At 49.0% G+C, this 17,162-nt stretch overlaps 1 protein-coding gene across 1 annotated transcript in view; it reads left to right on the top strand.

Moving 5' to 3' along the window:
- The window catches only part of LOC140410927 (gamma-aminobutyric acid receptor subunit rho-2-like), a 113,117-nt gene that overhangs the window by 75,134 nt on the left and 20,821 nt on the right, over nt 1–17,162 (top strand). Inside the window, exon 4 of the mRNA XM_072499770.1 lies at nt 9,572–9,795. Coding sequence (XP_072355871.1) covers nt 9,572–9,795 — 224 coding nt within the window. The remainder of the gene's footprint in view (nt 1–9,571; nt 9,796–17,162) is intronic.

Consider the following 17,162-nt stretch of genomic DNA (forward strand, 5'->3'; position numbering starts at 1 on the left):
GGGCGGCTTCCATTGCGATACCTTAGCTTACTAAATTGATGCGACCGTTAATTCACACAAAATGATTAAAAGAAGTGAACAGTGGTTTTAATAAGCTAGATCTGTGCCTGCCTGCGACTGCTCTGTACTGAGTGCCGCCTACAGGTTTATATACCACCCCCGAGGGGGCGGTGCCGCAGGCGGAGCCCACAGGGGCATCAACATAGTACAGTACAATACAGTGGTGAATTGCAGTAGCAATACGTTCACCACATGCTACTCACAGCTCAAACATTTCCTTTACACTTTTTCAAAGCCTAAGGTATTTTGATTTTCAAATTAATAGTAAGAAGTTGTTTTCCTAAGTATTACTTTTTCAAGAGTTAAATTGCAAAGGTAACACTGTAAGTGCAGACCAGCCTGTTGTAATGTCTGGTTGATTTCTGGCTGGGATCAGCTAATTTAGCATAAACCAGGGATTTGACATGGTCGGTTTCTTGATCTGCCTGGATAAACTGATGTTAAAAAAGAGAAAATAAGGGGATAGCACCTACGATATCACTCAGGAACATCTCTAAAAGCTTCACACGCACGTAATTACTTGGAGGTGTAGTGACTGTTTGAGCCAAATCTGGGCAGCCCTTGTGCAGACCGGAAAATCCCGCAAACAATAATAATAACCTTTATTAGTACCACAAGTAGGCTTACGTTAACACTGCAATGCAGTTACTGTGAAAATTCCTTAGTCGCCACACTCCGGCGCCTAGTCGGGTACAGAGAGGGGAATTCAGAATGTCCAATTCACCTAACAAGCACATCATTCGGGATTTGTGGGAGGAAACCGGAGCACCCAGAGGAAACCGCACACAGACACGGAGAGAACACGCAGACTCCACACAGACAATGACCCAAGCCGGGAATCGAACCTGGGACACTGGCGCTGTGAAGCAATAGTGCTAATCACTGTGCAATAAGGTGAATGGCCAGCAAATCTGGTTTTTTTCTAGCCTTGGTTGTAATGGGAATGTTGGACACGGGGATGATTCTTTGCACTTGAAACAGTGCCATGGGATCCTTAGTTTGTACTTCAGCCAATGAAGTAGACAGATGGGGCCTTGCTGCCTCACCCACAGGACAGCAGTGCACGGGAATGGCTGCCTTAGTTCTGGAGATTGGACTGCCAACCTCCTGATGCAGGAGCAGGAGTCGAGCTGAAGAATGTAAACATACAGATCGACTCTTTCGCAAACATGTGGCCTGTCTGACATATTTTATGCTTCATGTATAATTCTCCCATGGTGAAATTTCTGTGGTTTGCAATTGGGAACAGGCTTATCCCCGAAAGTAAACTGATCAGCTTCAAAAGGTATTCAGCTCTCTCTTTTGCTTTGAAAGTTGTTTGTAAGAAGGTACCATTTTATCATCACCAGCAAGCTCATGGAAACCTGAGATCTCCGTCGCTAATGATTTCCAGAGAGTGAAAAGAGTGCAGTGGCGAGAGTGGGGAGGAGGTTTGGTTGGGGGAGGGGGGGTATTGGATCATATTGCAACAGTTTAAATAATGAAATATATTAATATTATTACTGCAATATACATTGCACAGTACAATTTTAAAAGATAATTCTTTAGACACAAAATAATCATGGATTTGTTTTAAAGTGAGAGGTCGAAGTGCTGAATGCTGAATTTGGGTGCATTTGAGTGCTGTAGTGAGAGTTTGGTGACTGAGGGATATTAAGGGTTCATTTTTATCAAAAGTCTAGTCTTTTATTTAGTGAATTAACTTAAAAGTTACTGTTTGGTTTCGAAGAAGGTATGTTTTCAATCAGCTTGAAAGAAAGGTTCTCCTTGTAGCTACTTGCAGCTGGAGCTTCTTAATTAGTTAATTGGATTAGGTCAGTTTTCAGAGGCTAGAGTCACAGTATAAAGGTGAGCCAGCTTACAGTGCTGAATTTGTTTGCACTGAGTGCTGAATTTGGGTGCATTTGAGTGCTATAATGAGAGATTGGTGACGAAGAGAGTTAGGTGAGGAGGGAGTAAGGTGCCCCTTTCATTTCATTTCCTACATTTCCTCAAAGAGCGTGAAGGGAGTCGGGAGTTTACAGAGAGTGCTGTAAACTCTCTGTTTACTGACAGGGAGCAGAGTCGGAGGGCAGAGTTCCAGTTGGTCCACAGGGCAGCTATATAGAACAATAGAACATTACAGTGCAGTACAGGCCCTTCGGCCCTCGATGTTGCGTCGACCTGTGAAACCAATCTAAAGCCCATCTACACTATTCCATTATCATTCATATATTTATCCAATGACCATTTAAATGCCCTTAATGTTGGCGAGTCCACTACTGTTGCAGGCAAGGCATTCCACGCCCCTACTACTCTCTGAGTAAAGAACCTACCTCTGACATCTGTCCTATATCTATCTCCCCTCAATTTAAAGCTATGTCGCCTCGTGCTAGCCATCACCATCCGAGGAAAAAGGCTCTCACTGTCCACCCTAACCAATCCTCTGATCATCTTGTATGCCTCAATTAAGTCACCTCTTAACCTTCTTCTCTCTAACGAAAACAGCCTCAAGTCCCTCAGCCTTTCCTCATAAGATCTTCCCTCCATACCAGGCAACATACTGGTAAATCTCCTCTGCACCCTTTCCAATGCTTCCACATCCTTCCTATAATGCGGCGACCAGAACTGCACGCAATACTCCAAATGTGGCTGCACCAGAGTTTTGTAAAGCTGCAACATGACCTCATGGCTCCGAAACTCAATCCCTCTACCAGTAAAAGCTAACACACCGTACGCCTTCTTAACAACCCTATCAACCTGGTTGGCAACATTCAGGGATCTATGTACATGGACACCGAGATCTCTCTGCTCATCCACACTACCAAGAATCTTACCATTAGCCCAGTACTCTGTATTCCTGTCACTCCTTCCAAAATGAATCACCTCACACTTTTCTGCATTAAACTCCATTTGCCACTTCTCAGCCCAGCTCTGCAGCTTATCTATGTCCCTCTGTAACCTGCAACATCCTTCCGCACTGTCCACAACTCCACCGACTTTAGTGTCATCTGCAAATTTACTCACCCATCCTTCTACGTCCTCCAGGTCATTTATAAAAATAACAAACAGCAGTGGCCCCAAAACAGATTCTTGTGGTACACCACTAGTAACTGAACTCCAGGCTAAACATTTCCCATCAACCACCACCCTCTGTTTTTTTACAGCGAGCCAATTTCTGATCCAAACCGCTAAATCACCCTCATCCCATGCCTCCGTATTTTCTGCAGTAGCCTACCGTGGGGAACCTTATCAAACGCTTTACTGAAATCCATATACGCCACATCAACTGCTTTACCCAAGTCCACCTGTTTGGTCACCTTCTCAAAGAACTCAATAAGGTTTGTGAGGCACGACCTACCCTTCACAAAACCGTGTTGGCTATCCCTAATCAAGTTATTTCTTTCTCGATGATTATAAATCCTATCTCTTATAATCCTTTCCAAGACTTTACCGACAACAGAAGTAAGGCTCACTGGTCTATAGTTACCGGGGTTGTCTCTACTCCCCTTCTTGAACAAGGGGACAACATTTGCTATCCTCCAGTCTTCTGGCACTATTCCTGTAGACAATGACGGCATAAAGATCAAAGCCAAAGACTGCAATCTCCTCCCTAGCTTCCCAGAGAATCCTAGGATAAATCCCATCCGGCCCAGGGGACTTATCTATTTTCACACTTTCCAGAATTGTTAACACCGCCTCCTTATGAACCTCAATCCCATCTAGTCTAGTAGCCAGTATCTCAGTATTCTCCTCTACAACATTGTCTTTTTCCTGTGTGAATACTGACAAAAAAATCTTCATTTAGCGCCTCTCCTATCTCCTCGGACTCCACGCACAACTTCCCACTACTGTCCTTGACTGGCCCTACTCGTACCTTAGTCATTTTTTTATTCCTGACATACCTATAGAAAGCTTTAGGGTTTTCCTTGATCTTACCTGCCAAGGACTTCTCATGCCCCCTCCTGGCTCTTCTTAGCTCTCTCTTTAGGTCCTTCCTGGCTAACTTGTAATTCTCAAGTGCCCTAACTGAACCTTCACGTCTCATCTTTACATAAGCCTCCTTCTTCCTCTTGACAAGTGAGTCAGCTACTTTAGTAAACCACGGTTCCCTCTCTCGACCACTTCCTCCCTGCCTGACAGGTACATACTTATCAAGGACACGCAGTAGCTGTTTCTTGAACAAGCTCCACATTTCAATTGTGCCCATCCCCTGCAGTTTCCTTCCCCATCTTATGCATCCCAATTCTTTCCTAATCGCATCATAATTGCCTTTCCTTCAGCTATAACTCTTGCCCTGCGGTATATACCTATCCCTTTCCATCGCTAAAGTAAACGTAACCGAATTGTGGTCATTATCACCAAAGTGCTCACCAACTCCAAATCTAACACCTGGCCTGGTTCATTACCCAGTACCAAATCCAATGTGGCCTCGCCTCTTGTTGGCCTAGCTACATACTGTGTCAGGAAACCCTCCTGCACACATTGGACAAAAACTGACCCATCTAATGTACTCGAACTATAGCGTTTCCAGTCAATATTTGGAAAGTTAAAGTCCCCCATAACAACTACCCTGTTACTTACACTCCAATCCAGAATCATCTTTGCAATCCTTTCCTCTACATCTCTGGAACTTTTTGGAGGCCTATAGAAAACTCCCAACAGGGTGACCTCCTTTCCTAACCTCAGCCCATACTACCTCAGTAGACGAGTTTTTATCAAACATCCTTTCTGCCACTGTAATACTGTCCTTGACTAACAATGCCACACCTCCCATTCTTTTACTACCTTCCCTGAGCTTACTGAAACATCTAAACCCCGGAACCTGCAACAACCATTCCTGTCCCTGCTCTATCCATGTCTCCGAAATGGGCACAACATCGAAGTTCCAGGTACCAACCCATGCTGCAAGTTCACCCACCTTATTCCGGATGCTCCTGGTGTTGAAGTAGACACACTTCAAACCACCTTCCTGCCTGCCGGTACACTCCTGCAACCTTGAAACTTTACTCATTACCTCACTACTCTCAACCTCCTGTATACTAGTGCTACAATACATGTACCTATCCCCCTGCTGAATTAGTTTAAACCCTCTCGAAGAGCATTAGCAAATTTCACCCCAGGATATTGGTACCCCTCTGGTTCAGGTGTAGACCATCCCATTTTTAGAGGTCCCTTATTCTGTAAGGTAAGAGGGGATGGAGGCTAGGCCAGTTGCATGCTCCTCCTGTAGGATGTGGATGGTGACGGATACCACCGGTGTTCCCGCTGACTATACCTGCGGGAAGTGCACCCAACTCCAGCTCCTCAGAGACCGTGTTGGGGAACTGGAGCTGGATGAACTTCGGATCATCCGGGAGGCAGAGAGGGTAATAGAGTGTTACAGGGAGGTAGCCACATCCAAGGTACAGGACAAGAGTAGCTGGGTTACAGTCAGGGGAAGGAAAACGAACGGGCAGACAGTGCAGGGATCCCTCATGGCCGTTCCCCTTCAAAACAAGTATACCGTTTTGGATGCTGTTGGGGGGGATGACCTACAGGGGGAAGGCCCTAGCGGTCAAGTCTCTGGCACTGAGTCTGGCTCTGTGGCTCAGAAGGGAAGGGGGGAGAATAGAAAAGTAATTGTGAAAGGAGACTCAATGGTTAAGGGAATAGATAGGAGATTCTGTGGTCGCGAGCGAGACTCCCGGAAGGTATGTTGCCTCCTGGGTGCCATGGCCAGGGATGTCTCGGATCGAGTCTACAGGATTCTTAAGGGTGAGGGGGAGCAACCAGAAGTCGTGGTGCACCTAGGCACCAACGACATAGCCAAGAAAAGGGATGAGGATCGAAAAAGTGATTTTAGGGAGTTGGGTTGGAAGCTAAAGCGCAGGACAAGCAGAGTAGTGATCTCAGGGTTGCTACCGGTGCCACGTGCAAGTGAGGCAAGGAACAGAGAGCGAGTGCAGCTGAACACATGGCTACAGGGCTGGTGCAGGAGGGAAGGCTTCAGATATGTGGATCATTGGGATATCATCTGGGGAAGGTGGGACCTATACATGAAGGATGGATTGCACCTAAACTGGAGAGGCACCAATATCCTGGGTGGGAGGTTTGCTAGAGCTCTTCGGGAGGGTTTAAACTAGTTTGGCAGGGGGATGGGAACCAGAGCTATGGATCAGAGGATAGGGTAGCTGCTGAACAGGCAGAAATAATATGCAGCAAGTCTGTGAGGAAGGATAGACTGTTGATAGGACAAAGTTGCACTCAGTGGAATGGGTTAAAATGTGTCTGTTTCAATGCAAGGAGTGTAAGGAATAAGGGAGATGAATAAGGGAGCATGAATCGGTACTTGGAACTACAATGTTGTGGCCACTACTGAGACATGGCTTTCACAGGGGCAGGAATGGTTGTTAGATGTTCCGGGGTTTAGATGTTTTCAGAAGAATAGGGAGGGAGGTAAAAGAGGAGGGGGAGTGGCACTGTTAATTAGGGAGTGCACCACAGCTGCAGAAAAGGAGGTAGTTGAGGAGGGTTTGTCTACTGAGTCTGTATGGGTGGAAGTCAGAAACAAGAAAGGAGCAGTCACTTTATTGGGTGTTTTCTATAGACCCCCAATAGCAGCAGAGAGATAGAGGAACAGATTGGGTGGTAGACCTTGGAAAAGTGCAGAAGTAACAGAGTTGTTGTCATGGGTGACTTCAACTTCCCTAATATTGACTGGAACCTCCTTAGTGCAAATGGTTTGGATTGAGCAGATTTTGTCAGGTTGTACAGGAAGGATTCCTGACTCAATATGTAGATAGGCCGACTAGGTGGGAGGCCATATTGGACTTAGTGCTCGGCAACGAACCAGGCCAGGTGTCAGATGTCTCGGTGGGAGAGCATTTCGGTGACAGTGACCACAACTCCTTGACCTTTACCATAGTCATGGAGAGGGATAGGAACACACAGTATGAGAAGGTATTTAATTGGGGGAGGGGAAATTATACTCCTATTAGACAGGAGCTGAGGAGCATAAAGTGGGAATAATTGTTCTTGGGGAAATGCACAACAGTAATGTGGGGATTGTTTAAGGTACACTTGCTGCGAGTGCTGAATAGTTTTGTCCCACTGAGACGAGGAAGGAATGGTAAGGTGAAGGAGCCTTGAAGTGGAGCTTCTAGTCAAGAGGAAGAAAGAAGCTTACGTAAGGTTGAGGAAGCAAGGGTCTAACTCGGCTCTAGAGGGTTACAAGGTAGCCAGGAAGGAACTAAAAAATGGACTGAGGAGAGCTAGAATAGGGCATGAAAAAGCCCTGGCGGGAAGGATTAGGGAAAACCCCAAGCGTTCTACACTTATGTGAGAAATAAGAGGATGATCAGAGTGAGAGGGAGGCCGATCAGGGATAGTGGAGGGAACTTGCGCCTAGAGTCTGAAGAGATGGGGGGGGGGCCCTAAATGAATACTTTGCTTCAGTATTCACTAGAGAGAGGGACCTTGTTGCCCATGGGAACAGTATGAACCAGGTTAATAGACTCAAACAGGTTGATATTAAGAAGGAGGATGTGCTGGAAATTTTGAAAAGCATCAGGATAGATAAGTCCCCTGGGCCTGACGGGACAAGCGAGGGAGGAGATTGCTGCGCCGTTGGTGATGATTTTTGCGTCCCCACTCTCCACTGGAGTAGTACCGGATGATTGGAGGGAGTCCCGTACCAGCCTCCCCGAACAGGCGCCAGAATGTGGCGACTAGGGGCTTTCCACAGTAACTTCATTTTTGAAGCCTACTTGTGACAATAAGCGATTTTCATTTCATTTCATTTTCATTTCATTTCATTTTCAATGTTGTTCCCCTATTCAAGAAAGGGAATAAGAAAATCCTGGGAATTACAGACCCATCAGTTTTACGTCTGTGGTGAGCAAAATATTGGAAAGGATTCTGAGAGATAGGATTTATGATTATTTAGAAAAACATAGTTTCATTAAAGATAGTCAGCATGGCTTTGTGAGGGGCAGGTCATGCCTCACAAGCCTCATTGAATTCTTTGAGGATGTGACGAGACACATTGATGAAGGGCGGGCAGTGGATGTGGTGTATATGGATTTCAGTAAGGCATTTGATAAGGTTCCCCATGGTGGGCTCATTCAGAAAGTTAGGGGGCATGGGATACAGGGAAATTTGGCTGTCTGGATACAGAATTGGCTGGCCGAAAGAAGACAGTGAGTGGTAGTGGATGGAAAGTATTCAGCCTGGATATCGGTGACCAGTGGTGTCCCGCAAGGATCTGTTCTGGGACCTCTGCTCTTTGTGGTTTTTATAAATGACTTGGATGAGGAAGTGGAAGGGTGGGTTAGTAAGTTTGCCGATGACACAAAGGTTGGTGGAGTTGTAGATAGTGTTGAGTGTTGTTGCAGGTCACAACAGGACATTGACAGGATGCAGAACTGGGCTGAGAAGTGGCAGATAGAGTTCAACCTTGATAAATGTGAAATTATTCATTTTGGAAGGTCGAATTTGAATGCTGAATACATGGTTGAAGGCAGGATTTTTGGAAGTGTGGAGGAACAGCGGGATCTTGGGGTCCACACACATAGATCCCTCAAAGTTGCCACAAAGTTGTTAAGAAGGCGTATGGTGTGTTGGCTTTCATTAACAGGGGGATTGTGTTTAAGAGCCGCAAGGTTTTGTTGCAGCTTTATAAAACTCTAGTTAGACCACACTTGGAATATTGTGTCCAGTTCTGGTCGTCTCATTATAGAAGGATGTGGCTGCTTTGGAGAGGGTACAGAGGAGATTTACCAGGATGCTGCCTGGACTGGAGGGCATGTCTTATGAAGGAAGGTTGAGGGAGCTAGGGCTATTCTCACTGGAGCGAAGAAGGCAGAGAGGTGACTTGATAGAGGTGTACAAGGTGATGAGAGGCATGGATAGAGTGGATAGCCAGAGACTTTTCCCCAGGGTGGAAATGGCTGTCACGAGGGGACATAATTTTAAGGTGATTGGAGGAAGGTATAGGGGTCAGAGGTAGGACCTTTACACAGAGAATGGTCGGTGTGTGGAATGCACTGCTAGCAGAGGTGGTGGAGTCAGAGTCATTAGGGACATTTAAGCGACTCTTAGACAGGCCCATGGACAGCAGTAAATTGAAGGAGTGTAGGTTAGGTTGATTTTAGATGAGGATAAATGGTCGGCACAACATCGTGGGCTGAAGGGCCTGTACTGTGCTGTATTGTTCTATGTTCTAAAGGGTAACGTCTGATAGAGTAGTGAAGTCCCAAAGGTTAAAAGGAACACGACTGAGAATAGGAAAAACAATCAACCAGCGATCCACACTGGTGATGTTAAGCTTGGTTTATAAAAGCCTGTGCGTGTAAGGTTAAATGGATCATAAATAGCATAGCGTGTAAGGGTGGTTAGATCTGGACCGTCCGTGTGATATTACTTTTGTTGAAATATCCAAAGCACAGTCGATGTATGAGAAGGTCACATACCCATTGTGACATTGACCTTACCTTGCTGCTGTTGTACTTGAGGATTCAATCCTTGATTGATTGCATTGTATTTTCTGCAGGATTTCACAATGACTCTCTATTTGCGCAATTACTGGAAAGATGAGCGGCTTTCGTTTCCCAGCACTACTAACAGAAGCATGACATTCGATGGCAGGCTAGTCAAAAAGATTTGGGCACCTGACGTTTTTTTTGTTCATTCGAAAAGGTCATTTATCCATGACACCACCACAGATAACGTAATGTTACGCATCTTTCCTGATGGAAATGTGCTGTATAGCATAAGGTAAGTGTAGGTTCTGCATTGTGTTTCTTTTCCAGAAAATCTACTGTAATTTCTACCACATCATAATAACCACTGGTACATTTTCCCAGACCTTTTCCCAGACCATCCATTCAGCATCCTTGAGTGGGTTTAATGCACTTTAATGCCAGTTAATGTGCTATTGTGTAGAGAAGCAATGTTCTCTGAGAACAGGCTTGAGGCTGCAGCTCATTGAGGGCTCCCTGTAACCAGCAAAGGTGACGTTCAACCTACCAGTGTGAATTGGTTATATCTGTCTTCCTCGAATAGAACTCATCGTGCTACCTGGTCTCTCACTATGGCTTTGAAAATGCTTTTTCTATTGACTATTCCTATTGGATTTTGATTGGATTTTGTTTATTGTCATGTGTACCAAGGTACAGTGAAAAGTATTTTTCTGCAAGCGGCTCAACAGATCATTAAGTACATGGAAAGAAAAGGAAATAAAAGAAAATACATAATAGGGCAACACAAGGTACACAATGTAACTACATAACACTGGCATCGGATGAAGCATACAGGGTGTAGTGTGAATGAGGTCAGTCCATAAGAGGGTCATTTAGGAGTCTGGTAACAGCGGGGAAGAAGCTGTTTTTGAGTCTGTTAGTGCGTGTTCTCAGACTTCTGTATCTCCTGCCCGTTGGAAAAAGTTGGAAGAGTGAGTAAGCCGGGTGGGAGGGGTCTTTGATTATGCTGCCCGCTTTCCCCAGACAGCGGGTACTGTAGATGGAGTCAATGGATGGGAGGCAGGTTTGTGTGATGGACTGGACGGTGTTCACGACTCTGAAGTTTCTTGCGGTCCTGGGCCGGGCAGTTGCCATACCAGGCTGTGATGCAGCCAGATAGGATGCTTTCTATGGTGCATCTGTAAAATTTGGCAAGAGTTAATGTGGCCATGCCGAATTTCCTTCGTTTCATGAAGAAGTATAGGCGCTGTTGTGCTTTCTTGGTGGTAGCGTCGACGTGGGTGGTCCCGGACAGATTTTTGGAGATGTGTACCCCTAGGAATTTGAAACTGCTAACCATCTCCACCTCGGCCCCGTTGATGCTGTGTGTACAGTACTTTACTTTCTGAAGTCAGTGACCAGCTCTTTAGTTTTGCTGGCATTGAGGGATAGATTGTCGTCGCTGCACCACTCCACTAGGTTCTCAATCTCCCTCCTGTATTCTGACTCGTCGTTATTCAAGATCCGGTCCACTAGCAAACTTGTAGATGGAGTTGGAACCAAATTTTGCCACGCAGTCTTGTGTGTACATGGAGTACAGTAGGGGGCTAAGTACGCAGCCTTGCGGGGCCCCGGTATTGGGTGGGAGGAGGTGTTGTTGTTTATTCTTACTGATTGTGGTCTGTGCGTTAGAAATTCGAGGATCCAATTGCAGAGTGGGGAGCCAAGTCCTAGGTTTTGGAGCTTTGATATGAGCTTGGCTGGGATTATGGTGTTGAAGGCGCAGCCTGATGTAGGAGTCCATGTTGTCGAGATGCTCTAGGAATGAGTGTAGGGCCAGGGAGATGGCGTCTGCTGTGGACTGGTGACGGCGGTATACAAATTGCAGTTGTTCAAGCCGTTCTGGGAGTATGGAGGTAATTCGCTTCATGACCAACCTCTCGAAGCACTTCATTACGACTGAATTCAGGATGGTAGTCATTCAGGCACGTTGCCTGGTTTTTCTTTGGTACCGGTATGGTGGTGGTCATCTTGAAGCAGGTGGGGACCTCGGAGTGGAGTAGTGAGAGGTTAAAGATGTCCGCGAACACATCTACAAGCTGGTCCGCGCAGGCTCTTAGTGCACGACCAGGGATCCCGTCCGGACCCGTCGCCTTCCGAGGGTTCACTTTCAGGAAAGCTAATTTGAATTCCGAAGCTGTGATGGTGGGTATGGGTGATTTATGGGCTGCTGGGGCACTTGACAGCGGATTGTTGGTTTCCTGCTCGAACCGAGCATAGAATGCATTGAGTTCATCAGGGAGGGGTGCGCTGCTACTGGAGATACTGCTCGGCTTCGCTTTGTAGCCCATTATGTTGTTTAGGCGTATTGGCATTTCAAATGTAATTTTCGGCCAATAGGGAAGGGGTTTCCTTTGCCACAGGTAATTTTATGTGAGATCCCCAAATTCCAACTATGTCGTTCACCTGGGGAAGAGAGTTGGTCAGGAATGTCTATTACAGGCCTCGCTTCAGCAACTGGGTGACACAAATGGAATAGATGCATTTAAGGGGAAGCTAGACAAACATATGAGAGAAAAGGGAATAGATGGTTGTGATGGTGGTTTTAGAAGAAAAAAGTAGAAGGCTTGAATGGAGCATTAAAACAGGCATGGACTGGTTGGGCTGAATGGCCAGTTTTTGTACTGTATCATCTATGTAATCCGATGTATATTAGTCAGAGCACCCTTCTGGCGGTTTCTTTGCAGCCTACTAGTTTTTTAAATTTTGAGAAGATATTTGATTCCTTGATACTTATTACTCATTGAGTACTCTGGCTTTTTGGCCCTTTAACTTTTAAATGTCCATAATTTTACATGGGGCAGGTGAGGCCTAGGCCCTCGTCCCAATTTTTTTTTTAACAAACAATTTTATTGAGGTATTTTAGGCATATAGAAAAAGTGACATTGTACAGTACAAGAAAAAGAAGTCAAGACACAAATTAAACATAGTGCAAACCACGGCTCTGTTCAGTCAAGGACCTGCCTCAATGTACCCCTGCTCCTCCGAAACCCCAAAGATTGCCGCCTCAGGGCTCATTACCACCCCAGTTTTCAATACCCGGGACATAACATCTGCAAATCCCTGCCAGTGCCCCCTGAGTTCAGGACACGACCAGAACATGTATCCATGGTTAGCCAGACCTCTGGCGCATCTAGCACACTTGTCCTCCAGCCCAAAGAATTTGCTTATCCGGGCCACCGTCATGTGGGCCCGGTGCACGACCTCAAACTGGATCAGGCTGAGCTTGGCGCATGTTGCGGTCGTGTTTACTCTGCTCAAGGCTTCTGCCCAGATACCGCCCCCCCCCCCCCCCCCCCCCCCCCCCCCCCCGGAGCTCCTCTTCCCACTCTAAGCTTCAGGTCCTCGGTCTGCATATCCACAGTTACCATTAGTTCCTTGCAGACGTCTGAGACGCTACCCTCTCCCACCTCTCACCTAGAAACTACCCTGTCCTGCCTCTCCTTTGGCGGGAGAAATGGGAAGGATGGCACCAGTCTGCGTACAAAACCCCACACCTGTAAGTATCTAAATTCGTTCCCCCTCACCAGCCCAAACTTCTCCTCCAGCGCCCTCATGCTCGGAAAGCTCCCTTCCAGGAACAGATCCCCCATCCTCACAATCCCCGCCCTCCTCCACAGTCGATACCCCCCCGGCCATGTTCCCCCGGGCAAATCGGTGGTTGCCGCAGATTGGGGTCCACACCAATGCTCTTACATCCCCTATGTGCCTCCTCCACTGGCCCCAAATCTGAAGAGCCGCCACCACTATCGGGCTGGTGGAGTACCGCGCCGGCGGAAGCGGCAGAGGTGCCGTGACCAGGGCTGCTAAGCTAGTGCCCCTGCACGAAGCAGCCTCCATCTGCTCCCAGACTGACCCCACACCCACCATCCATTTCCTTATCATCGCTATGTTGGCCGCCCAGTAATAGTTGCTGAAGTTCGGCAACGCCAGCCCCCCTTCTCCTCTGTTCCTTTCAAGCATCACCCTCTTCACCCATGGGGACTTCCCTGCCCACACAAATCCCAGAATAATTTTATTCAGCCTCTTAAAGAAGGACCGCGGGATAAAGTTGGGGAGACACTGAAAAACAAACAAGAACCGCGGGAGAATCATCATCTTAACAATCTGCACCTTTGCTGCCAAGGACAGCGGAAGCGCATCCCACCTCCGGCCCTCCTCCCTCACTTGTTCCACCAGTCGGGACAGGTTGAGCTTGTGCAACCTGCCCCAGTCCCATGCCACCTGAATCCCCAAATATCGGAAACTCTTCCCCCAACGGCAACCCCTTCAGCCTACTCTCCTGCCCCCTCGCCTGAATTACAAACAACTCGCTCTTAGCCATGTTCAGTTTGTATCCGGAGAACCGGCCAAATTCCCTCAGGGTTGCCATGATACCGTCCATCCCCACCATTGGGTCCGATACATATGACAGCCGATCATCCGTGTATAATGAGACTCTGTGTTCCACTCCCCCCCCCCCCCCCCCCCCCCCCCCCCGGCTCTATGGCCAGCGCAAACAGCAGTGGGGAGAGAGGGCAGCCCTGTCTTGTCCCACGGTGCAGTCTAAAGTAGTCCGATGTCGTCCTGTTCGTCCTTACACTCGCCTCCGGGGCCTGATGTAATAGCCTAATCCAGTCGATGAACCCCCCCTCCCCGAACCCGAACCGTCGTAGTACCTCCCACAGATAATCCCACTCGACCCGGTCAAAAGCCTTTTAAGCATCCATGGCTACCACTATCTCTACCTCCCTACTCTCCGGGGGCATCATAATCACGTTAAGCAGCCTTCTTAGGACACCAGCTGCCTCCCCTTTACAAACCCGGTTTGATCCTCCCTGTGGTGGTATGTATTAGGGGTAATACGGTACACCAGGAATGCCGAGGAGCTATTGGAGGACAGATGCTGGATCCCGATTGGATCCTCCACCTACAGGGCTCCACCCAGATAGGAGGGATATAAGAACCTGGGTTTAATCCCCGCAGCTGCATTCTGTGACTGAGCTGCTGGGGAACGTGTCTGAACAAGTCTGCTCAATAAAGCCTCGATTTAAGTTCTTTGCGTCTCGCCTCGTGTGTGATCGATGGTGCTACAATTTATTGAGCAGACTTAAAAAGGAATATGGAGCTCCGGATCGCCCCGGAGTGCCTGCGAATCAGCCCCCAAGCAGCTAATGCAACATCGGCGTTTAAACACTGGCTGGCGTGCTTTGAGGGATACCTCCGAACAGCCCCCGGCAGACCAACAGAAGACCAGAAGATGCAGGTCCTGCATTCCAGGGTGAGTCCCGAAATCTACTCACTCACCGAGGGCGCGGAAGAATTCCCAGAGGCGATCAACTTGCTGAAGGAGATCTACATTAAACCCGTCAACCAGGTCTACGCACGCTACCAGCTCGCGACGAGATGACAAATCCCCGGGGAATCTCTAGACGATTTCTTCAACGCTCTAACGATCCTGGGACGAAACTGCAACTGCCCAGCGGTTACGGCGAACGAACATACGGACCTCCTGATCAGAGACGCTTACGTAGCAGGTTTGGCATCGTCGCAAATTCGCCAGAGACTTTTAGAGAAAGACTCTCTCGGACTCACAGAGGTAGGGGCCCTCGCAGCCTCCCTCGACGTGGCCTCCCAAAACGCCCGCGCCTATGCCCCCGACCGCGCTGCAGCCCCTTGGGCTCCGTGGACCCCCGCCGCGACCAACCCCCCGGCAACCCCAACCCCTCCGCAAGCGTGCGCAGCCAGAATCCCAGACCACCCGGGGGGCCCCCGCTGCTACTTTTGCGGGCAGTCAAAACACCCCCGCCAGCGCTGCCCGGCCCGTTCGGCCACCTGCAAAAGCTGCGGTAAAAAGGGGCACTATGCAGCGGTGTGCTAGTCCCGTGGGGTCGCCGCTATCTCCGGGGAACAAATGGGACCATGGGCTCCACCCCCCCCAGCGACCCACGGGCGGCCAACGGGCGCCGCCATTTTGGACCCCGGACACCACGAGGGGGGGGGACGGGCGCCGCCATCTTCCTACCCACAGGCCACGTGCGATCCATGGGAGCGGCCATTTTGTCCACCCCCGGCCGCGTGCGACCCATGGGAGCGGCCATTTTGTCCACTCCCGACCGCGTGCGATCCATGGACGCCGCCAACTTGGCTGACAGGCAAGGACCTCAGCGTGGACGGCTCCACACTGCCCGAAGACAAGAGTCTGATACACCAACCACGTTTGGCATCGGTGACCCTCGACCAGTCGCTGCCCCGGACGCTCCAGACGACAACGACAAAGGTGCTGGTGAACAGCCACGAAACGCCGTGTTTGATCGACTCGGGGAGCACGGAGAGTTTTATTCACCTGGACACAGTAAGACGCTGTTCCCTTGTAATTCAGCCAAGCACCCAAAAGATTTTCCTGGCGGCGGGGTCCCACTCCGTTGAAATCAAAGGGTTCTGCATCGTAAACCTAACGGTGCAGGGGAGAGAGTTCAAAAATTACCGGCTGTACGTCCTTCCCCACCTCTGCGCTCCCACCCTCCTGGGGTTGGATTTCCAATGCAACCTCCAGAGCTTAACATTCAAATTTGGCGGCCCTATACCCCCACTGACTATCTGCGGCCTCGCGACACTCAAGGTCGAACCGCCCTCCCTGTTTGCGAACCTCACCCCAGATTGCAAACCTGTCACCACTAGGAGCAGACGGTACAGCACCCAGGACCGGACGTTTATCAGGTCCGAAGTCCAGTGGCTGCTGAAGGAAGGCATAATCCAGGCCAGCAATAGTCCCTGGAGAGCCCAGGTGGTTGTAATGAAGACAGGGGAGAAGCAAAGGATGGTCGTAGACTACAGTCAGACCATCAACAGGTACACGCAGCTAGATGCGTACCCTCTACCCCGCATATCCGATATGGTCAATCGGATTGCACAGTACAAGGTCTTCTCCACCGTGGACCTTAAGTCCGCCTACCACCAGCTCCCCATTCGCCCCGGTGACCGCAAGTACACTGCCTTCGAAGCAGACGGGCGGCTATACCACTTCTTAAGGGTTCCATTCGGCATCACGAACGGAGTCTCGGTCTTCCAACGCGAGATGGACCGAATGGTCGACCAGCACGGTTTACGGGCCACGTTCCCGTACCTCGACAACGTCACCATCTGCGGCCACGACCAGCAGGACCACGACGCCAACCTCCGCAAATTCCTCCAGACCGCTAACGCCCTCAAAGAGGAAAAATGCGTGTTTAGCACCGACCGTTTAGCCATCCTGGGCTACGTAGTGCGTAATGGAGTGATAGGCCCCGACCCCGAACGCATGCGCCCCCTCATGGAGTTCCCTCTCCCCCACTGTGCCAAAGCCCTGAAACGCTGCCTGGGCTTCTTTTCTTATTACGCCCAGTGGGTCCCCCAGTACGCAGACAAGGCCCGCCCACTAATCCAGTCCACTACTTTTCCCCTGTCGACAGAGGCCCGCCAGGCCTTCAGCCGCATCAAAATGGATATCGCAAAGGCCACGATGCGCGCCATCGACGAGTCCCTCCCCTTCCAAGTCGAGAGCGACGCGTCCGACGTAGCTCTGGTGGCCACGCTCAACCAAGCGGGCAGACCCGTGGCCTTTTTCTCCTGGAACCTACACGCTTCGGAAATTCACCACTCCTC

This window comes from Scyliorhinus torazame, chromosome 4, assembly GCF_047496885.1.
Source record: "Scyliorhinus torazame isolate Kashiwa2021f chromosome 4, sScyTor2.1, whole genome shotgun sequence".
Lineage (NCBI taxonomy): Eukaryota > Metazoa > Chordata > Chondrichthyes > Carcharhiniformes > Scyliorhinidae > Scyliorhinus > Scyliorhinus torazame.